General features: G+C 42.7%; 3 protein-coding genes across 6 annotated transcripts in view; 2 read left to right on the top strand and 1 right to left on the bottom strand.

The window, feature by feature from the left end:
- xkr6b (XK, Kell blood group complex subunit-related family, member 6b) overlaps positions 1-7,587 on the top strand; it is a 40,961-nt gene extending 33,374 nt beyond the window's left edge. The window contains exons 2-3 of the mRNA XM_035616832.2: positions 2,917-3,113; positions 3,864-7,587. Of these exons, the coding sequence (XP_035472725.1) occupies positions 2,917-3,113; positions 3,864-4,834 (1,168 nt within the window). The 3' untranslated portion in view covers positions 4,835-7,587. The remainder of the gene's footprint in view (positions 1-2,916; positions 3,114-3,863) is intronic.
- mtmr9 (myotubularin related protein 9) overlaps positions 1-11,520 on the bottom strand; it is a 59,625-nt gene extending 48,105 nt beyond the window's left edge. For both annotated transcript variants that reach the window (XM_035616827.2, XM_035616831.2), the window contains exon 1: positions 11,385-11,520. In XM_035616827.2, coding sequence (XP_035472720.2) covers positions 11,385-11,486 — 102 coding nt within the window. In that variant the 5' untranslated portion in view covers positions 11,487-11,520. The remainder of the gene's footprint in view (positions 1-11,384) is intronic.
- A 540-nt stretch (positions 11,521-12,060) lies between these two features.
- Positions 12,061-19,348, top strand: ccm2 (CCM2 scaffold protein). 3 transcript variants are annotated; one of them, XM_035616834.2, is made up of 10 exons: positions 12,061-12,482; positions 15,468-15,644; positions 15,801-15,884; positions 16,000-16,183; positions 16,477-16,613; positions 17,038-17,173; positions 17,465-17,522; positions 17,630-17,765; positions 17,846-17,984; positions 18,071-19,348. In XM_035616834.2, exons 1-10 carry the CDS (start codon positions 12,453-12,455, stop codon positions 18,373-18,375), a joined length of 1,386 nt encoding a protein of 461 aa, XP_035472727.1. In that variant the 5' UTR covers positions 12,061-12,452; the 3' UTR covers positions 18,376-19,348. The 3 variants fall into 3 exon arrangements, with proteins under 3 accessions (XP_035472727.1, XP_035472726.1, XP_035472728.1); XM_035616833.2 differs by having other exon boundaries at positions 17,038-17,179; XM_035616835.2 differs by lacking the exon at positions 12,061-12,482 and adding an exon at positions 14,535-14,741 and having other exon boundaries at positions 17,038-17,179.
- Positions 19,349-20,715: the final 1,367 nt, after the last annotated feature.

Raw genomic sequence — 20,715 nt, 5'->3', positions numbered from 1 at the left:
TTCATGGTTCTCAACCACATATCCTAATGACTTTGTTGATGTCCTCACTTTAAGTTTAGCGCTGCTGTAAGGTGGTTTTGAGTTAGATGTTAAACTATTGGATTGATTGCGATTAAATAACTTTTCCTCTAGCGCCACCATCAGTTTGAAAGATAAACTAATGGCACTGCCATCGGCCTCAGCTGTAGTATGTCATGGTCTAAAGAGCAAATATTAGCATCCTTATACACTTAAATATGATGGTGCTTAACATCAGCATGTACGAATTATCATTGTGAGCATGTTAGCATGCTGACACCTATGCTCAAAGCACCACTGTGCGAAAGTACATCCTCACAGAGCTCCCAGCATGGTGAAGGTCTTTTTTTCCTTTTTTTGTGTGTGAAACAGCTACAGAGGCCATGAAGATCACTGTGCCTCTCTCAGAGGCACTAGCGACCAGTCAGACGTATCAGTGAAACACACAGAGTAATGGAAATTGGAGGATGGAGACAAAGGGCCTGTGCAGGTCTCTGCGGCATGTCATTAGTGAGGGAGAGGGGGCCGACTTGCTCCAACTGACATTTACCAGTCCGACTGAAAATGTCACGGAATGCCAGCCTTTACCTCTGGATAAAATGGTGCCTCTTACAGCCCAGAGCTATTGATCCCCAAAATTTTTAGTCCATTCTTGCCCGTCCTCTGTCCCAACAAAAACCCTAATCTCTGTGCTCCAAAATCTGTTTTCACTCACGTACATTAGCAGACTTGGCGCAGAGGGAAAAAGGATGTTATACTGTAACAGTGCTAAATGAAGAAGGGATCTTTCAGGGGAGGGATTATTTGTGTATCTTTTGTTACAGTAAAGTAAGGACAATAACTTTTATTTCATTTCTTTTCTATGACCCGAAACTTGGTAATAGTTATCCTGCCACATCTTGGTATTTGCTTTTCGTTTCATGTTTCATGTCTGTAAGCAGACTTACTGTAACTGCAGGTTTGTTGTAAGAAAGCCAGGACTAATCTATAGTTTTGTGCTGAAGTTTCTTATTCTTTAAAAAAAACATCAAAGTTATTGATCTTTTTGTGAGTTTGTCTGGTTTGTGGTCCAAATACAATCCTGTAAATAATAAATACTGAAAAAATACCAACCTCAAAAAATCTAAAGTCTAAACATTTTGGTGGAAAAATTATTATTTTAACATTCCAGAAAAATGTGGATATCATAAATTTCTCCTCAGGTTTTCCAAATCTGTGTAATGTCCCCTAGTTTTATAACATTTAACTGAAAGTCTTGAGTTGTTTAGAGTTGAATTTGTGTGCAGTACTGACTGCTTAATGCTTCAATGTCAGTCAAAGCAATAACCAAAAAGCTATCAGAAGCTGCTAAATGATGCATTCTTTACAAGCACTGTTCTCAACCTCATTCCAAATTTAACAATAATCTCTTTCCCAGTAGCTAATGCAGAAGATAATTATGTTGAAAACCACTCGTATACATTTTGCGGCTTTGTCTGTAACGCTGCAGCGAATTTGCATCTCACTTTTAGGATCTGAATTTAGATCCATGGCCTCTCAATTTGTTTTGGTGAGCGCTACTGTCTGGTCTATTTCTGTCCGTGCTACACTATTGTCCTCGGTTGACTGACTTCACATCAAGCGCTGGATTTATTTGGCCACTCTGCCAGCTCAGGCAGATAGACCCTACAGCTACTACCCAATATGCAATGAGTGAAGTCACAGTTACGCTAACTACAAACCACTTTAACTGTCGGCCAGACTTGGGTTCACATGCTTGAGGAGGATAAAACCAGGCCAGATTGCGGTTTCCCTCTGTCTTGATTTTGTTTTGTTGGATAGATCTAACTGCAGCGTTACATTACAAAACAAATCCATATCCAAAGAAGATAACAATCTTAACAATTAGCTATATCACAGCCCTCGGCATATTACATTTTTGCTCAGCAGTGCTCAATAACTCTCTGTCATGACCCTCTTAAAAAAAGAAAAGCTGTGGTAGGGATTAGATTGCCACAGGAGCTGGATTCAATTCAATTAGCCACCACTTTTTGCATGCATTACCTACCATCCCCCTGGTCTCACCAGAGTCACTCCACCATTATGGAAAAGCATCAGTAATGAAAATACCTGCAGCAGCAGCAGGAGCTGACAGCATGGGTCATGTGGTGCACTTAAGGCAATGATTATTGCCTTGCTTATTATATGCATATAAGTTCAATAACCACACCTTGAGAGGCCATAGATCCGAATATAAAATGTTTTTAATTAGGCAATACCAGTGCTGTTTGTTTCTCTCAATACTGCGTTGCAAAAGGCACCGTGTGTGCCATGTGTAACTGTGGAGTCAATTTGCCATCAGTTCGGTTTCTCTGTTTATTTTGTCTGAGGTATTTTTTTCCCGCCATACTTTGATTCCGCTTAAAAATGCACATATTTTTTGCAGATAATGTTCATCAGTTCCCATCTGAAAAATCCTAGTTAACTCATTCAGAACCTAATGAGGAATGCAGATGCAGAAGTAATTTCTCCCTTCAGCGCCTTGTTTTAACATTTTCCCTCAGTTGTTCTTACATTGAGGTTGTTTTCTTAAATTTATTTTGTGTTTAGTTTTGTCATTGTTTCATCCTGCTTTCGGGGGCAAGTTCTCAAAAATCTAAAAGTTTACCGTAATTCATCTAAGAAATGAGAAATAGATGCAGATGGATATATTTTGTATGTATAAAAAAATGTAGCTAAGCATGCCCTCTAGTGTTGTCAAAAGTCAATCATATGTGCAGATTAACTGTGACTTTATACTTTCTATGTCTTTGGGCCGCAAAACTTCACTCTCTTTTGTATGAATGAGGTAATGGATTTGGTAGACGACACCAGAACATCTGGAATGTCTAACTCTCTGTCCTTGTTCTCTTTCTGCAGGTACATACGCACCATGTACCTCGGCATCCAAAGTCACCGGCAGAAGGAGAACCAGCGGCGCTTTTACTGGGCTATGATGTACGAGTATGCCGATGTCAACACGCTGCGACTGCTGGAGACCTTCTTAGAAAGTGCCCCTCAGCTGGTGCTGCAGCTCTGCATCATGATCCAGAGCAACAAGGCTGAGTGGCTGCAGTGTAAGGGGTTTCCTAGGGCTCTACAGGAGCAACTCTTGAGACTGTATAGTTCAAAACATCTTGTATGTCTTTATCACATGAAGCTGAGATGCTTCCATATTTTACACCTGACAATCAGTTTTCTGTGAAGTTCCCATACCACTTTATTTACAGCGTGCAATATTCACCACCACTGTATCCAATTTCCAACACTCATCAATCTTTCCATTGAAGCCTCTTTTACCATTCCAGTTCCCACAGAATGCAGTTACCCAAGGAAGGCAATTCAATCATAAGAAGTGATACCCCTCTCTGTCGGGGTGTCTATAGAAATGCCATCAATACATTTGCTGAGAAACACCATGCTGCTGCTCGGCAGATAATCCTCTATCATTTTTCATGCAGCAGGTTACTGCTCTGACATATCTGCTGTCTCTACTATTACACATGTCTTATGAAAACTGAATTGGTGCACTAAATGGAAACTGTGTTGACTGAATGACCTATGATGATCTTGGTAATAATACGCCTTTCAAATATGTGATGGATTGCTTTGGCTGAAATGAATTCTATACTGTATACAGTAAGTGGAATGGAATCCCAGTCAAGATAAAGCCACAATTCTTTGGGTTACGCTTTATACTTCAAATGAAACTGGATTGTTATTACAATTTCTGATGTTTTTAGAGCAATCTATCAGTATCTGTCATGCTTACCATTCTTGGTCTTTCTCTGCCTGTATGCTCTCTCACCCTCTGTCTATATTCCCAGGTTTTTCTGCCATGTCCTCTCTCCTGTCCCTGGCCTGGGTGCTAGCCTCTTACCACAAACTCCTGCGAGATTCACGTGACGACAAGAAGAGCATGAGTTATCGTGGCGCCCTGGTGCATCTCTTCTGGCGTCTTTTCACCATCTCCTCACGGGTGCTCTCCTTTGCCCTGTTTGCCTCTGTTTTCCACATCTACTTTGGCATTTTTGTGGTGCTCCATTGGTGTGCCATGGCTTTCTGGGTCATCCATGGCGGAACCGACTTCTGCATGTCCAAGTGGGAGGAGGTACTGTTTAACATGGTGGTGGGCGTGGTCTATATCTTCTGTTGGTTCAATGTACGTGAGGGCCGGACGCGGTACAGAATGGTGGCCTATTACACAGTCGTAATGTTAGAGAATGCCATCCTCAGCTCCCTCTGGTATGCTTACCGTGACCCAGCCACCACCGACGCCTATGCCTCTTTTGCCCTATGTGGCGTCTTCCTGTGCTTTGCCTCAGGTGTGGCCTGCATGGTTCTGTATTACGGGGTCCTACACCCCATGGGCCCCCGACTGAGGGTGCTGGCCAGCTCATGCTGTGCTGAGCTGCTGTGGGGCCTTCCATTACCCCCTGAGGCTGAGCCCATGGCACCCACACCAGGCCCCCGTGGCTCTCAGGCCACCCCCACACGGGGTCTGGCAGGGGAATATGTGGAGTCAGATGAAACAGCCACGGACACCTGCCTTCCGGTTTTCCAGGTGAGGTCCACAGAGCCTGTGGATGCAGCCGGCAGGCCCATCTGTCCTGAGGGTCCTCTCATCAAGATAGACATGCCCAGAAAGCGCTACCCAGCCTGGGATGCACACTTTGTGGATCGGCGCCTGCGCAGGACCATAAATGTGCTGCAGTATATTAGCCCTAATGCGGTGGGCATCAGGTATAGGGACGGCCCGCTTCTTTATGAACTCCTGCAGTACGAATCTTCCCTCTGAAGGCAACCTCTCCCACAGCTCTGTCACCCTCTCTTACACACAACGATGCACATGCGATTCCTTTCTTTCATTCTGCTCTTCCTCCTCTTCAGATACTATCTCTTCCCATTGGACACTCGGCTCTCTCCTCCTTCTCTCCTCAGTGATCATTCAATTTTCCGGCAGGAGATGTGTGTTTTGTCAACCGAAAATGTGTCAAGACAGTCAAAACACACGGTCATGATTTATTTTTTGGAGAAAAAAAAAAACACAGTACAGAGAGAAAATTATGAACCTACAGTATCTTATGTGATATATACAGAAGTCTCATATAAATCCCCCTGCATACAGGAGGGCTCTGTATGAGTGTGTAGATAACATATGAATGTTTCATTATGAAATGTGTTTAATGCATTATACTGTATTGGTAATTCAACCTGTGAATACTTGTGAAGGGCACATTAAATGTCCCTGTGACATGGGACTGACGCAAAGCCTGATGGGAATGATGGAGGAGAATCTCAGAGAGGGCAGGTCTTTGCACATTCTAACATTTACTGCCATTCTTTATGTACATCATTGAAATGCATGATAATGTTTACCAAGTCCTTAGCCAGTGAACAAAAAAAGCTTCTTCATGATACTGTTAAACTCCACAAAGAACACAATCAAATATGTGTCTGAGAGAAGCAATTCAAAATGGATTTCCCCTCTGTGAGCTTACGTGGCTCAAGCGTATCCCGGCTGTACTATTTTTGTTCAAAATCCTTAATGGTAATCACATCATGTATGGAAGAAAACAGAAGCACACTGACCTTCAATCAGTTCCACCCGCTATCAATATTTACAGCACAGACTGCCCTCCAGTGGAGGAAGGCTGAAACAGCACAAAATATTAACATAACCACCTGAGGTAAAAAACAATAAAGACACACAGAGCAAGGAATGTAGAATGAAGTAGAAAAGAGCACAACGTTTTCTAAATTGGTGGGTAGAAATCATAGTCAAAACATTCCAAAGACTTTTTTAAAGATTGTGGCTGTTTAGTAATGGATAGAAGGGTACAAATGTATGTAAACGCGCACATTTTTTAAAGTGCAAAGACAGCCTGCTAGTAATCCTCCACCATTCCCTTCTGCATCCTAGAAAGAACTCTTTCTTTTTCCCAACCTCCCTATTTTGATTTCTTATCAACAAATGCTTTAGGTTGATAAATATACTGTATGCTTATTGGGTGCAAAGACTTGTACTAAGTTATTGAGAAAAAAACATGACAAATCTAAGATATTTCTATGCTATTATACTTCAGTGCGTATTTGTGTCCACATTTATAGTCATTGACATAACTATATTTTGCCAGAGAACACACTTTTTTACATAACAACAAAACATGTTGCAGTGCTAAAAGATATAGTCCTCAACGTCAGTGTGCCCTAAAAGAAGTTACACTCTCCTATGGGTGTACACTGTACAGGGCGACTGTTCTGGCGCCTGCCAGTGCAGATGAAACAAAGCCAAATCGCATCTTAAAGTGCTGTCTTTCCAATTTATCTGCCCCGTTCCACCAGCAGAATGACTCCATGCCATCTATAGTCTGCTGTGCAGCAGTTACACACTGATGTACGTCTCCCAGCTGAACCTGCGGGAGCTCTCCAACCAATGAGACGACCAATGTATTCAGTAAAAAAGTAAAAAAGGCGCCTTCCAAGTCAAAGGAAGCTTGACTAGCATTTCCAGAGGGGGCAAATAAACAATTCATGAGGAAAAATGAATGCATTTCACACTCTAATGTTATCGATTTACTTGATAGTTCATCTGAATATATAATACTTGTTTGTTTTTTTTTGTTTTTGTTTTTTACATTGTACTGTTTGGCATGACTTAAGTATTTGGCATTATTACAAATGCACCCAACAAGGGAGGCCCAAGAGCCCAACACAAAAACAGAGATTCCTTTTTCCTGGCTCACTGGCTTCCTGCTTTGCTGTGGCCACATGCCTGCTAACATCGTACTGTAAAAAAGCAGATGCCATGTAAGTCCAGGCTCAAGGCGAGAGGGGGGTTTTGCCAGGGTTGGAAAAGAACATGAGGGCAGATCGTGATAAAGGGCCTGACTGGAGTTTGGTGTATGATTCCTTGTGCGGTTGTGTGAGTGTTTACCACGTGTATCGTACAGCCTGCAGTCTGTATCGTTAAGATAATCTGAGTATGCTTGCATGATGGTGAGTGTGAGCGTAGGCTTGTCTGTGAGTCTGTTCAGCCCTTTTCCCACGCTTCTGTTCTCTCGCCGGTTGTTCAACTCCATCCTTGGTTGCTGCTCCGCCCTCTTCCCCATCTCTGCGGTGCTGGGCCTTGGTGCGCTCCCGTGAAACACTCTCACACTCTCTGGCAACTGAACAACGGGGTTGAGGCTGAACAACTGGAGATCCTGACATGAGAACATGCAATGAGGTACACTGCCATAACCAAGAGCTTCAACATCCAGGGTCTGCCACCCTTTAGCTTAAAAAGCGATGTTCAGCCCTGAGTAATTGAGAACTGTTGGGTCAGCTAGGGTGGAGCAAACATCCAACACACCATATGTATAGATATACATGTGTATGCAAACAACCAACTTGTTCATTGTTTACCATAGTAGCCAGAGTAGTTCCTCTCTGTTGTAGTGAATGAACAGCCATGTTGATAGTTAGTCGATAAATGAATATTGAATTTGTTTAAAGTATTGTTAAACAAAAAAAAAAAAAAAGAACTAAGCAAAACAGCCAATACAGGGGTTCCTCAGGACCAACAAACAAGACCACTGAACCAGCTGACTCAGGGGTGTCTCAATGCAGTTCTCATCCCAAGGCATGTCCTCAAGGGTCTCCATTTTTTTCCTTAACATATTGTATCCTGGACCACTCCTCGGCTGGGATTGTACAACTAAATTATGGTTTGCACATTTTGTTTTTTGGGAATGATTACTCATTCTTATTATTGTGGTAGTTGGCTGCCTGGCATCCTTTCTAAACACTGCTGACCCTTTTCAGACATGGACACATGTCCAAATCAGGTGCAAATACACTGTGATTCATTAATTTACTTATGTGTGTGTGTGTGTGTGTGTGTGTGTGTGTGTGTGTGTGTGTATGTGTGTGTGTGGGACAACAGTAGCAGCATAAACAGGATTATGTACAACTAGGCTGCATTTCATCTATTGGTGCTTAATGTCGTATAACGCAGAGTATTTATGCATGAACATTAGATTATTAGCAATGACAGTTGATTAAACTGATTTTAATTAAGTCTTAAAAATAGTCTATACGTACAAGTCTGGATTTTTAAGAAACATCCGGCATATTTTACGTATTTCTACAGAGCAATCACCATTTTGCCACTAAAAAGGATTAGCTAGAAGCCGGTTAATTAGTGGGTTTTAGTTTTTATGTTGTTTTTTTTCTTGTTTCCTTTCAATTACACACGGGTTCCAAGAGCTAAGCGCCACAAGAGTGCAAGTGGAAGCCGTTTCTATACAGTACAGTGTAGTTTTCAGGCAACCGCACTTTATACCATAAACAAGGTCACAGAGAAATCACCGACAGAGATTTGTTTCTGTCAGGTTACCTGCCCAACTCCACATCCCTCAACAGCCACAACACACAGCAAGAGCGTTTGAACAGCAAGCTTGTTCTTCTCAGTCCTTGTTGTGCCTTGTTACTTTGGGTGCTTCAATCCAGCCATGGCAGCCAGGTCCGCAAAACAACAATGCCAATGTCTTTCTTTACTTGTTTCATGTGCCAGCACGCTCACCGAGATGACAACATCACACAATATTCCCCCTGTCTGTCTCCACAAAACCAGATGAAGCCACGTTCACAAATTCCGTCAGCTAACACAGCAGTCGACAACATTATTTAGTCTTATAATTCCATCCAAGTTGACATCTACAGGACTGCACTATCACCTGATGACAGTGTTACAGCTAAACTTCACAGTGTGACAGAACCAAGTAGTGCGGGTGCTGTATGCAACCTAATTACTGGTTCTCTCAAAGACATAGTAAGGCAATACTGAGCATCTTCTTCACTTGAACGTAGGGTTCCTCATCTTCATTATGTTTGGGTAAGATGAATTACTACAGCCCGAGCTGATCAAGAAAGCTACAATTAGCAGCTTAGACTGAGCTCAAAAAGCATTGGTTTTGGACTGTCGGATGGGTGTAGTTATAACAGGTGAAAGCCACGATCCTAAACGATTTGGTCAATGATTGTTTTGTACTTTTCTCTTTGCCTTTACATCTTATTCTGTCTTGCAATGATGAATGATTTGTAGTGCCAAGACGTTAACTTTCTGTGTCGTTTGTCTCGTGTGAAAAAAATACATCCTCTAGCCAAAACAATAATGCCTGCGGTTGGAATAAAACACGGAAGAAGTCAATGATGACAAAATGAGCAAAAATCACCTATGTTACATTTTCTTACAATGGAATGGTGAAAGGAGCCCGATCACGGATTCACTTTTGAATAGCTTCATTTCCGGTTTTCGTACCACCTCCCAGCATGCCTTTAGAACTCATTGTGAGGTGAACTTCAACATTTAGCATGCAAGTGCTCTTGACTGCACAACAAACCCTCTGATTTCTGCATTAATGTGTAGCAGCAGGCCATAGTAATGTTTGACTTAGTTTAAATTTATATATTTGTGTCACAACCATCTGTTTGGCTGTTGAAGCAGTACGTTCAGATGATCAATTGGTGCATTTTCTCTTTTTAGTTTTAGTCCTTTTTGTTAATAACCTGGTGCTGAAAAAATACATCTAAAAGGTGCTACCGCTGTGGACTGCAGAGTCCACCTTTTTGGCTTCCTGAGAGCATAGCCTTCTGGTTGACTTGACAGAACATGCACCCCGCAAACCTGCAGACACAACATGCCCAAGAGCTAGCACCTCGAATCCACACCGTTTACAGCAGAACTCAACTCTCAATGGTGCCACTATGATTTTCCGATCTGCACAAAAAAACAACAACAGTTACTCTACTGTTCATATGTTTATTACAATGGTTTCAACATACTGTATATTTTAATTTTATTATGATTCAGTCTGCACTAGGATTTTGTTTTCTTCTCTTTTCTCTGAAAGAATGAAACTGGCAGATAATAAAATGCATCTTTTCGGCAAACGCACAGGAGCACAAATGTCCTTCTGCTACTGGAATCTGAATTTTAAAAAAGTATATAGAACGTGATTGCTGTGTTGTAAATTCCTGTCATCTATATGTCCTTAATCTGTGTGTATCTATTTTTGTTGTTACTGTAGAATTGGCTGTAATATTTTGTTCAAAAATGGATTTGATATTCCACTGACGCGACTATGGTTGTCATATTGCTGCTGATTTTTGAAATTGTTATAAAAGGTGTTGGGAAATATTTCTTTGTTTATATTCAATCAATTTCTAGATTGTATTAGCTTGTTGGTGTATTTCAAAAACTTATCAGGATACTCCGTAGGCTATATGATTTATCCGGGGTATTCCAAAAGTTGGCACAATGTCAGTAAGCAAGTTTGCTACAGGCTGTAGCATTTTTATGAAAGTGTACTCATACAACCTATGTTGTGACTGAGAACATATAAAGAATGATTTATTTGTTGTTGTTAAATATAAAATGTACGTAAATTGTTCCATGGAATCCCCATTCTTTAAAAAAAAGCAAAACTGATGTCCAGTATTGTACCTGCACCCTATTTTTGGGAACAATATGAATATTATTAATAACATATGGTGCTAAAGTTCTTTTTGTATGTTTTGGTTTTTAGAAGAAAAGAGAAATATTATGCTGAAAATGTAATGTTAAGCCTTACTGTAGATTCATATATCAGACTGTTCATCCCAGAAGAGAAAAATAAATATAGTATTTGAAAGTGCAATTTATCAGTACTGTATTCACAAACATGCACATCTCACATTTTGACAGATGGAAATGGCTGGAATATATCAACTGCAAAGGTGTAAGATGTGAGTGTTCACGTGTCCAATATAATGCTGTAGAGCACGCGTCTCAGCTTGTGATTAGTAAATATTTAATTTTGCTCGTTAAAGCTGATAGATATGAATAAAAATGTACATTTGGAGTGACAACAACTACTGTATGTCGTTGGACCATGACGTGTAGGGACTTCTTATATGGGTGCACTGGATCACTGAAGGGGGAGAATAATATATTTCATTTTATAACATGCAGTACATTGAGAGGTTGCATCTGCTGGGTATTCCAACTATTATGTAGTAGAAGTACATAGACCAAATTTAATAATTGTGCAGATCCTTCCCTGACCTATTTAAATTATGTATTGATGTCCACTTGTATCACTATTTGCAATGGAGTCAATCAAGTATATTTTCTGATGAATGTACCATGTAATCCATACCACAAACAAGCCGATCCAGAGTGACCTAAAGAGCCGAAACCCCACCATCCCATACACTGCAAACAACTAGCAGGAACAAAACCCTTCCTGTGCTTCATACACAGGTATCAGAAAATAAAGGCACAGTTCAAAAGTAAATTAATACTGTACATGGGCAGAACTTACCTTTCTTTTGATGACACTCATGCGCAGCCAACCCTGCGAGTGACTGGTCTCTTTTACACTTTCATATCCTCTTGCTGTATGTTGTCTCATCTGCCTCTCCATCTCTGTTGCTGTCTCGATTGCTCGTATCCTCGTCCTGGTCAAACAGGGATGGTAAACAGTCGATATATTCAGTGTGTCAAGACATCGTTTTAATGGGAGAATAAATTCGCCTCCTATTCCCCCATCACAAATTCAGCGCTATTAAATATTTAAAAAGGAAAACAGTTTTAATATTACTGACGGCTGCAATACATTTAGGTGTGCAAGTATATAGGTCAGGGCTCAGTGCCACATAACAACTGATCGTTTATCAGAAATGATCGACTGGGGAACTCCCAGATCTCACTTTTTGACCATTGCTAGAAACTGCAAGATTTAAATTTCTACTTTTACCATCAGAGAAAAAGCCCATGCCAACGACAACAATTGGGCATCTTTACAGTTAAGTAGAGTCACCTATGTAAAGTCAGTCCAGAGTCTGCATTAGTGGTCTGATGTGAGACTGTCCGTGAATAACTGGACCGTTTTATCATTGTGGTGAACAGGTTGAACGGACAGCGCCTCGGGACGGTTCCCCCACATCCTCAGGCGCTGTTATCACACACGGCAGCTGTTTTGGTTTGTGCAGAGCAAAGCATGCTGGACCACAGCTCAACGCCCAAAATGGCGGCACGATTGAAAAGTTTTGCCCGTGTTGTCCGAGTTAGTCTTCTCCACAGATGATCCCTGTGGTCGATTGAACTGCGCAGAAACGCACCGCTTTCCACACTGGTGGCGCGCCCGCAGGTTTCCTAACAGTTGCGGGGTAAGGCAAACACCGGCATGGCGCTTTGCGATCAGCTCAAATTAGGGCATCACTTCACCAGTGCTAGGCTAGGCTAAGCTAGGCTAGGCTAAGCTAGGCTAGGCTAGCGAGCGAACTACTGTCAAATGAGTTTTGGTCCCAAGCTCAAGTAGTTATGTCCCGTCTCACCCGGAGCCCCGCGCCGACGGGAATATGAAGAAGAAGACGACATTCACATAGAAATGGAGGATGATGTGAAGAAAGTGAAAAAGGTGAGTCCGGCGTTTGACATGACGCTTCCTCGGGGGAAGTCGGCTGGCTCGAGCCTGTCAACTTACTAGCTAGTCAGAGCCCGGGGCTAGCTTAGCTGCTAGCTGGCTAAGTTCAGTCAAACACTCGAGTGAGCTCAGCGTCCGTCGGCTGACCAGCGGGGAATGGGACAGCGCACTCGCACCGACCCGCCGACACGTCTGTTTGCCTCCCTGCGCCGACCGGCGTCGCTTGGACCGGTAGCGAGGTGTCATTTGCCGAATAGACAGACGTGAACGCAGGGCGCATGTAGTGTTTCAAGTTGGGGTCTAACGGGTCACTGCACCGGGGTGTCTGCCGGCCAGGCTGAAGATCGCGGGAGACGTGAGCGATCGGGTCCCGCTAAAGGGAACCGCCACGTCCCGAGCAGTGTAGTACACACACACCGCATCAAATCGAACCGATGCGGCTCGATTTGTAGACAGGCGTTTCTGTTGGAGACATATTTTCTTCCTGTTGGGTCAACAGCAACAACAACAACAACAACAACAGAAGTTTTCTCGCGGTCGGTTCAGGAGGAAGCCGAAGGGCAGGACATTCGTGACAGATCGCGGGCCCGAGCGAGCGTCTGAGCTCTGATCGTGCCTCGTTTCTCCAGCGCCCCTCTTCCTGGTTCGAGGGCAACGAAGTGACAGCTGTAGTGTGAAGAGAGTTTCTCGTGTTTTTTATTCATTTGTTCCACTTGACATGGTGGCTGTAACCAGATGCTCATATACTGCTTATCTCTATTGTGGTTTATTTCATTTGGCCATGTGTCTCGCCCTCCTGGTCAACTTGATGAGAATGTTGTTAATTGGCTGACTCTATAGACACCGTGTCTTTAACATGTAGTCCACTGATGCCTGGCCACACAAGTCCTGCACGTTCGAAACAAAGGGTTGTGCTTCACCGCTGCATTCACTAGTTGCCGGCTCGTGCCTTCTGCACAGATTTGAGTACTTGTTGATATCACACTGGTTTCAACTCAGCCAGTGTCATCAGTACATACAGTTCCTGTTTGTGCCACGTGGTGGTGACAGTGAAAAGCATTTGGCCCGGCTGTATTTTGATCTTCACTGTATATGGAGCAACATGGGTTCACACAGGTTGATGTGAAAGTGCAGATCCCTTACGGTGTTACTTCTCATTTACTAATGATTGATATGACATAGATAACTGGAGATATTTGCTCACAGCCCGGCTGGTGTGGTATGAGTGTCTTACAGACACAATGAAAGTGCTACAGCTTTGCTCTGGAAAGGCATGAAAAGATCATAGCATTTCATCGTAGAGTCAAAGTAGAAAACATGGTCATAGTTCTTAGGCATAGTACTACTAATAATACTAATATGTGAGCGGCTTGTTCGTGAACAAGAGGTGGTGATTAATTGTGGGATTGGATTGCTAGTCCTATACCATGCTTTTTACTCTAAATATGGTCAAATTAAAACAATTTAAAGTAGCAGCATGTATTTTATATGTTGAGGACACTCGCTGAGGTCACGTACGGTAGCTCTCGTCTCCCATTTCACAAAGATGAGCCGTGAAATGTTCATGCTGCACACTGTTAAATAATGCACTGCTCACACAGGTGGTGTTGCTACGTGAGGTATGACGCCTGTGATCAAATGTCAGCACATTATTTGGCAGCAGCCAAAGAACGGCAACAGTGGAAGAGTCAAATACAAGACCTACATCAGATTGTCTGCACTGCACGGTATCTGCGGTTAGGTCAGTAGCATACACAGTCTTGTGTTGCTGTGGTTTAGCAGTGATGTCGAGTGTAGGGACCTTCAGGTGCAGAGTCCTGAGTGAGTGATGGAAAGAAGCAATGATCACATCACAACAATATCTGAAGGTGTGGAATAAACACGGCTGTCGTCACACTCCTCTCTTTTGCTTGTTTTTAACATCTGTGTGAAGCAGTTTTTCACTCTGTTGCCATTTTATCAGTCAAAGCGTATATGCGCGTGTCATCACAGGAAGTTGTGGCTGGTCCGCTTCCTGTTCTTGTGCCTGTGTATAGAGACAGAGTGACTTCCCTTCCTTTGTTAGGCGGGTCACAGCCGTCTCATACACGCTCCGGCAGTGTTTGATCCTGTGTGTCAGTTGGCAGCTGTGACTGCGTGAGCGGAGGCGACAGGTGACTGTTTTTTAGACCGTGTGAGCGTTGCAGCATCTGTGGCCAGGCGCTTGCCGTGGAGTTGGCAACTCTTGGATCTCGTGGGTCCATGGAGCACGAGGTAGACTTATAAAAATTCTTTGAATTGAGAAATTTGTTCTGAAACTTTTTGTCTGTGTGCTTGACATCATGGACAAAGTTGATCAAATTCAGTTAACTGAGCTCTTAAATAGATCTACAGTGTTGGCATTGTGCCAGGTGATATTGTGTAGAACAGCTACTAACGTCAATACAAAAACATTTTTGAAAAAATAAGGAGATTTTATTTTTCTCTTGTGGCACATCTGCTTGTTGATGCTGTGAGTATGATGTTAATGATTTAGATGTCCATATTTGATTCAGTTGCTGGATGTCTTACATCGACTTTCGACCGCACACCACACCATTATTGCAAAAATGCAGAGTTTTTTTGCACACGCTGTTGTTGACATATGTGCAACGCACTGTGGGTAACGTAAAAGGGCTACACATTGCTCTCTCAAAGTCCATCCGTCAGGGGAAACAGGGTCAGCGGAAATTACATGTAATGCAAGTACCACAGTCAACAGAAGAAGAAGATACAGCTTCCTCTTGGGTTTCTTTGGGGGAACGTTTGTATTTTGGACATAAAAAGCCCCGTAATTATTAATGATATGCTGTTAGCAACAGGTTTAAAATTTAAAGAGTATGCCAAACTAAAGTATGTCCCGATGATGAAGTGACAATTTAACATTTTGGAAGGGGACATGGCAACAAAAGCGCACGCGGATACATCACCACACGGACTCTTTTGTCTTTTATTCACCAGCCTGGGATCGTGTCTCCGTTCAAGCGAGTCTTCCTGAAAGGCGAGAAGGGGAGGGACAAGAAGGCCCAGGAGAAGGCCACGGAGCGCAGGGCCCTGCACACCTTCTCGCTCTCTCAGCCCGACCACCGCATCGACCCTGACATCCTGCTTAACGACTACATTGAGAAGGAAGTCAAAGTGAGTGTGAGATATAAGAAGACATCAAGAAAAAAATAACAGTGTAGTAATATTCAGTCAGAAGGAAAATAATGGAGGAATCTTTAAGTTATCCTTACCTTGCATTTTGTACACCTCTTTGTAAAGCATGTTATATGTATGTTTTGTCTTCTTCAGTACTTGGGGCAGCTGACATCAGTTCCAGGATACTTGAACCCATCAAGTCGCACAGAAGTGCTACAGCTCATTGACAATGCAAGGGTAAGGTTATCTGCATAAAGAGATTCAACCTGATCCTCTCTCTCTCTAAGTTATTTACGATATCTCTCATAACAGGGTTCAATTGTACAAATTGTATGTGTCTGTTGATTCTCAGAAGTCGCATCAGTTGGCTGGCCAGCTGACATCAGAGCAAGACGCCGTGGTGAGCTTGTCGGCGTACAACATAAAGCTTGTGTGGCGCGACGGAGAGGACATCATCCTGAGAGTGCCCATCCACGATATTGCTGCTGTTTCCTACATCAGGGATGACTCGTTGCACCTTGTGGTGATCAAAACAGGTAAAAAAAAAAACAAAAAAACATCATAGTGGTTCCATCATAGAGTTGACGTGATAAAATGAAGCTGTAAGAACAGAAATGTAGGAATAAACAGAAGTGTTTTAGGAGATCTGATAAAATAGGAATCTGATAATAATAGGAATCTGATAATGTTTAATTTGAGTGTTTAGTTGGTATCTGTATGGGAGAGTTACCAGCATTTAAAAAAATATCCCAAGTAGTCCCTACTCTCTTGGCAATAATTTAATCATTTCAATAATCAGATTTGACTATGTATTTTTTGTGTTTTTCAGCCCAGGAGTCAGGAGGTTCTCCCTGTCCCAGCTCATGTCCTGATCTCAACAAGTCCCAGACCCTGAGCTCCTTATCGGAGAGTGGAGCTGTGCTGGTGGAGGTCTGCTGTCTGCTTGTGCTGGCTGTTGATAATAAGGTAATATTTTTGTATCAGACATTATGCCACACCGGTGAGGACAATGCATTTTGAACACAAAGTGCACACCAAACCTTCAGAGATGGATTTAAAAACTGAAAACTCACCTGTCTCGTGATTCTTGCACTTTGTGGAGTAATATCTTCATGGTTGATTGCACTTGTGAGTCACTTTGGGGGGAAAAACGTCAGCTTAATGAATGAAATCTAAAATAAAAATTAAATCCAAACCACCTGCAGTACTGCTTGTTTAGTGTCAGAAATTAATCTAAATTATTTATTCAACCAGCAACTATTTACATTTAGAAAGGCATTAATAATAAAAGATAAGTGTATGCGAAACAACAGGAATACTGCGAGATATCAAGATATAATAATAATAATAATAATAAAAATATTTAGATATTTTCCCCCTTGTCTTTCAGGCAGCGGCAGAGGAACTGTGTCTTTTGCTCAGCCAGGTCTTTCAGATTGTTTACACAGAATCAACCATTGACTTCTTGGACCGAGCCATATTTGATGGAGCAACCACTCCGACGAGACACCTTTCTCTGTACAGCGGTGAGGGTAGGAACAGATCGGCTCTCTGGACAAAAACCAACTGACTGAAACCCACACACTCACATTTCACAGTTGTTTTTTTTTTCATATGTGTTGGCAACATTTATGAGCAAGCATAAGACATTTGTCTTGTAAAATCGAATTATGTTCATCAGTTAAGTACTGTTTCTCTCCAAGTACCTCGCCGTACAGAAAGCAAACTTCTGCCCTCTTACCAAGCTTGTTACATTTCAAAACTTCCTCCACATGTGAACGTGTGAACACTGGATGCCTTTTCTTTCATTATTGCAGATGACTCTTCAAGCAAAGTCGACGTTAAAGAGGCCTTTGATGCAGAAGGGGGCACATTGTAAGTTCACAAGATTCCAAAATTTAAATTTTGTTCCCATTTTAGGTAAAGTGGTAGAGAAAGTGGTTTGGCTCATGACACTCAGAAGTAATACATTCCTCCATCAGTCCTTTCCAGGTCTCCGTGGAGGCAGAGGGAAACTCTCCAACAACTTCCACCCAGGCATCCCCTCAGACGAAGACTGCGAGTGAAGGAGAGCTCAGCACCACTGCCGCAGAGCTGCTGCAGGACTACATGACCACAGTATGATGATTCACCTATTCCTTCTCCCCCCCGAGCTCTTTGGATTCTTGTTTAGATTTCTCTCTTTTTCCGCCTCATAGCTGCGGACAAAGCTGTCGTCGCAGGAGATCCAACAGTTTGCTACCCTGCTGCACGAATACCGCAACGGTTCATCCATCCACGAGTTCTGCATAAACCTTCGACAACTCTACGGGGACAGCAGGAAGTTCCTCCTCCTTGGTACGACCCACTCTTGGTCCTTCATTTTGCTGCATCAGCTCTAATTTCTGTCCGCTGTACTGAACCATTTATTTTCCCCCACGCAGGCCTGCGTCCCTTCATACCAGAGAAGGACAGCCAGCACTTTGAGAACTTCCTCGAGACCATCGGCGTGAAAGACGGCCGAGGGATAATCACAGACAGCTTTGGCCGCTATCGACGCACGGCCAGCTCCGCCTCGGATTCCACCACCAACGGCAACGGAGCAGTGGGAGGAGGCAGCGACAGCGCGGCCTCAGACGAGGGCCAGGAGACCTCCGAGGGCGACGAGTGGGATCGCATGATCACCGACATCAGCAATGACATTGAAGCTCTCGGCTGCAGCATGGACCAGGAGGGAATGAATCCCTGACACGGTCCACAAAGATGTTCTGAATCTGCCAAATGAACAGAAGGCATGAGCTAAGTGGATCAGATGAAGGTGGTCCTGAGCACTGACCTAAGATTTACTTGTATTTTCCTCTAATTGTCAAGAGGACGCTCCATAGTCCCTAAGCACTCAAGGAAAACCTTGACTTATTACCACAAAAACATGAAGTCAACAAACGCACTTATGCAGACCACGTAGAAGACATTCAGTCACTCGGCTATTTTTTGCATTCCAGAGGGATTCGTAGCCTCTGAAAATGTTTTTAAAATGTTGTTTTGATTTTTTTTTTTACTCCTATTATTGGCAGTATCTGCCACCGCTGTCGACAATGTAGCTAAAAATACCCAGATCTTTGAGAATGTTTCCGTGTTGAATCTCCCTCAATGACACCGGAGCATCCGTCTGAGGACTGCGTCGATGTTTTAGAAGGTTTAGAGTGAAGCTGTTCCGGTCTTTTGTATCACTATAGGTCAAATCGGCTTCATCCATCAGAAGAACATTGGTTTTCCTCAGTTATTTCACACTTGTGCGTTTTGCTGTGAGAGTGCAACATTTTGCTCCTTATATATAATTTCATTTTTTTCCAATAAGATTTGTGTACCATTTTTCTTTCACACTATCATTTTGTTATAAGTGTTTACTCGTTTATATAGTTTTGCCTTGTTCAAACTGACCAAGGAAAAATGCTGTAAAGGCAAAAAAAATCAGTTTGTATGCGACTGAGTGTGGACGCTATTTGACAAAGCCAGTTCAGTGGACGGCCGATGTAACTATGATTTTGATTATTTGTTCTTCTCATGCAGGTCATCTTGTTGTGTCCGGTGGCGTTCCATCTGTCCTCGTGCCTTTTACACTGCAGTACTGTTGCCAACTGTCTGTCACGTACAGACAGGTCATTATGAACTGTAACTACAGTTGTTGAGCAAATCATAGTTATTAAATAACAGATACTTTACACGCTTCGTCTGTTGGTGTTTACAATCATCATGCCTAATGTAAATTCATGCTTCTAATCCTTTTCCACCTGTCTGCTGAATTATAAACAGTTTGAAGTGAGACTGTCCTCTTTTAATTTTATTTTACTTTCATGCAGCAAAATATTTTTTTAAACTCTTGAGCATGATCCTCTTTGACTGATCATTTGCTTGGATGCATCTAAGCTGCTGTGGAACTTCAGTCCGAGTTTCATCAGAGCAGTCATGCTGGATGTTGCTGAATGCGCTCAAAGTTGGGGGATTAGTTTTATGAGTCGGAGGGAAGAAGGAACTGGCAGGACAGCCGGAGTTGAGCACATTCCAGCCATGGCTACCGTCTCACGATTCTCTTTCCCTTGTAAGTTTAACAGTGCAAAACACTCTGGAGTCAAAAAGTTGATTGTCTAGGTTGTGCACAGACTGGAACACTACACCTGGGCTCAAATAGCCTCTCGGCCTTGAGACACTGTCTCCAACAAAAGGATGAGATAATCAAGAAGCCTGGAATCTGTGTGCAGTTACAGACTCCGTCTCACTAACAGACTCTTCCCAGTAAGTTTGGCCCGTTTGTGAACATGTTGCCACATTTTGTTTTTGGTACAGAAGGAGAGCAAATGATTGTTCCTGATGTGCTCGCAGCGTAATTTGACCTGTGCGTGTGGAGGAGTCCTAATTGGCCTGTAAATTGTCATCCTAATCCAATTTTAGAAAACCACTGTCTCATTCAAAGCACACAATTATTAAACAGATCAGTTGTTTTAATTAAGTCATTAAAAGTTCCCATGCTAATTTACAATGAGGTTGCCAGCTATCTTACACCACGACTGCAGCCCCTATAGGGCCTCGACGGTCGGTGACTTCACCACCTTGCCGGGTCTTGCCTCACAAAGGATAATCTGATATGTGCATTTCTGTACTTGCCTCAAAAGGATCCCTGTAGTCAGGATTCACCGGCCAAGTGACTTCTAGTGTACAGACAAGGGAATAAGACAATCTGATGAGGTTGATCAGTCTTTAAATAAGTTTGAATTTATTAGATTTGGAATAAAGCCCAAGGTGGTCGAACCATTCTGCAGCTATCTCTTACTATAATCAGTAATAACAAGATTAACAACGCAGACAGGGCCGGCTGTATGTGAACCTGTAGTCACTCGTACTTCTCCTCAGAGCTGTTTAGGGTCTTTCAGCTCACTGTTTTGGTTTTACAGCCCACAATTGTACTGATTTGTTCACACTCGCGTCTTAATGAGTACCATTTCATGGTCACAGCAAGCAGCTGCTTTGAGCACAAAAGCACTACCTTGCCCTGCACCAACAGTAGTGAGGCCACATTACTCGATAGTACGCA

The sequence above is a fragment of the Scophthalmus maximus genome, chromosome 18 (genome assembly GCF_022379125.1).
Source record: "Scophthalmus maximus strain ysfricsl-2021 chromosome 18, ASM2237912v1, whole genome shotgun sequence".
Classification (NCBI taxonomy): Eukaryota; Metazoa; Chordata; class Actinopteri; order Pleuronectiformes; family Scophthalmidae; genus Scophthalmus; species Scophthalmus maximus.
The sequence above is the reverse complement of the archived record's forward strand: the minus strand, read 5'-3'. Positions and strand labels throughout refer to the sequence as shown.

Coding starts and splice junctions, on each gene's coding strand:
- ccm2 (XM_035616833.2), top strand. CDS start 12,453: ATGGAGGATGATGTGAAGAAAGTGAAAAAG. Junction 16,614..17,037: donor TGCTGGCTGTTGATAATAAG/GTAATATTTTTG, acceptor CTTGTCTTTCAG/GCAGCGGCAGAGGAACTGTG. Junction 17,180..17,464: donor TTCTCTGTACAGCGGTGAGG/GTAGGAACAGAT, acceptor TCATTATTGCAG/ATGACTCTTCAAGCAAAGTC.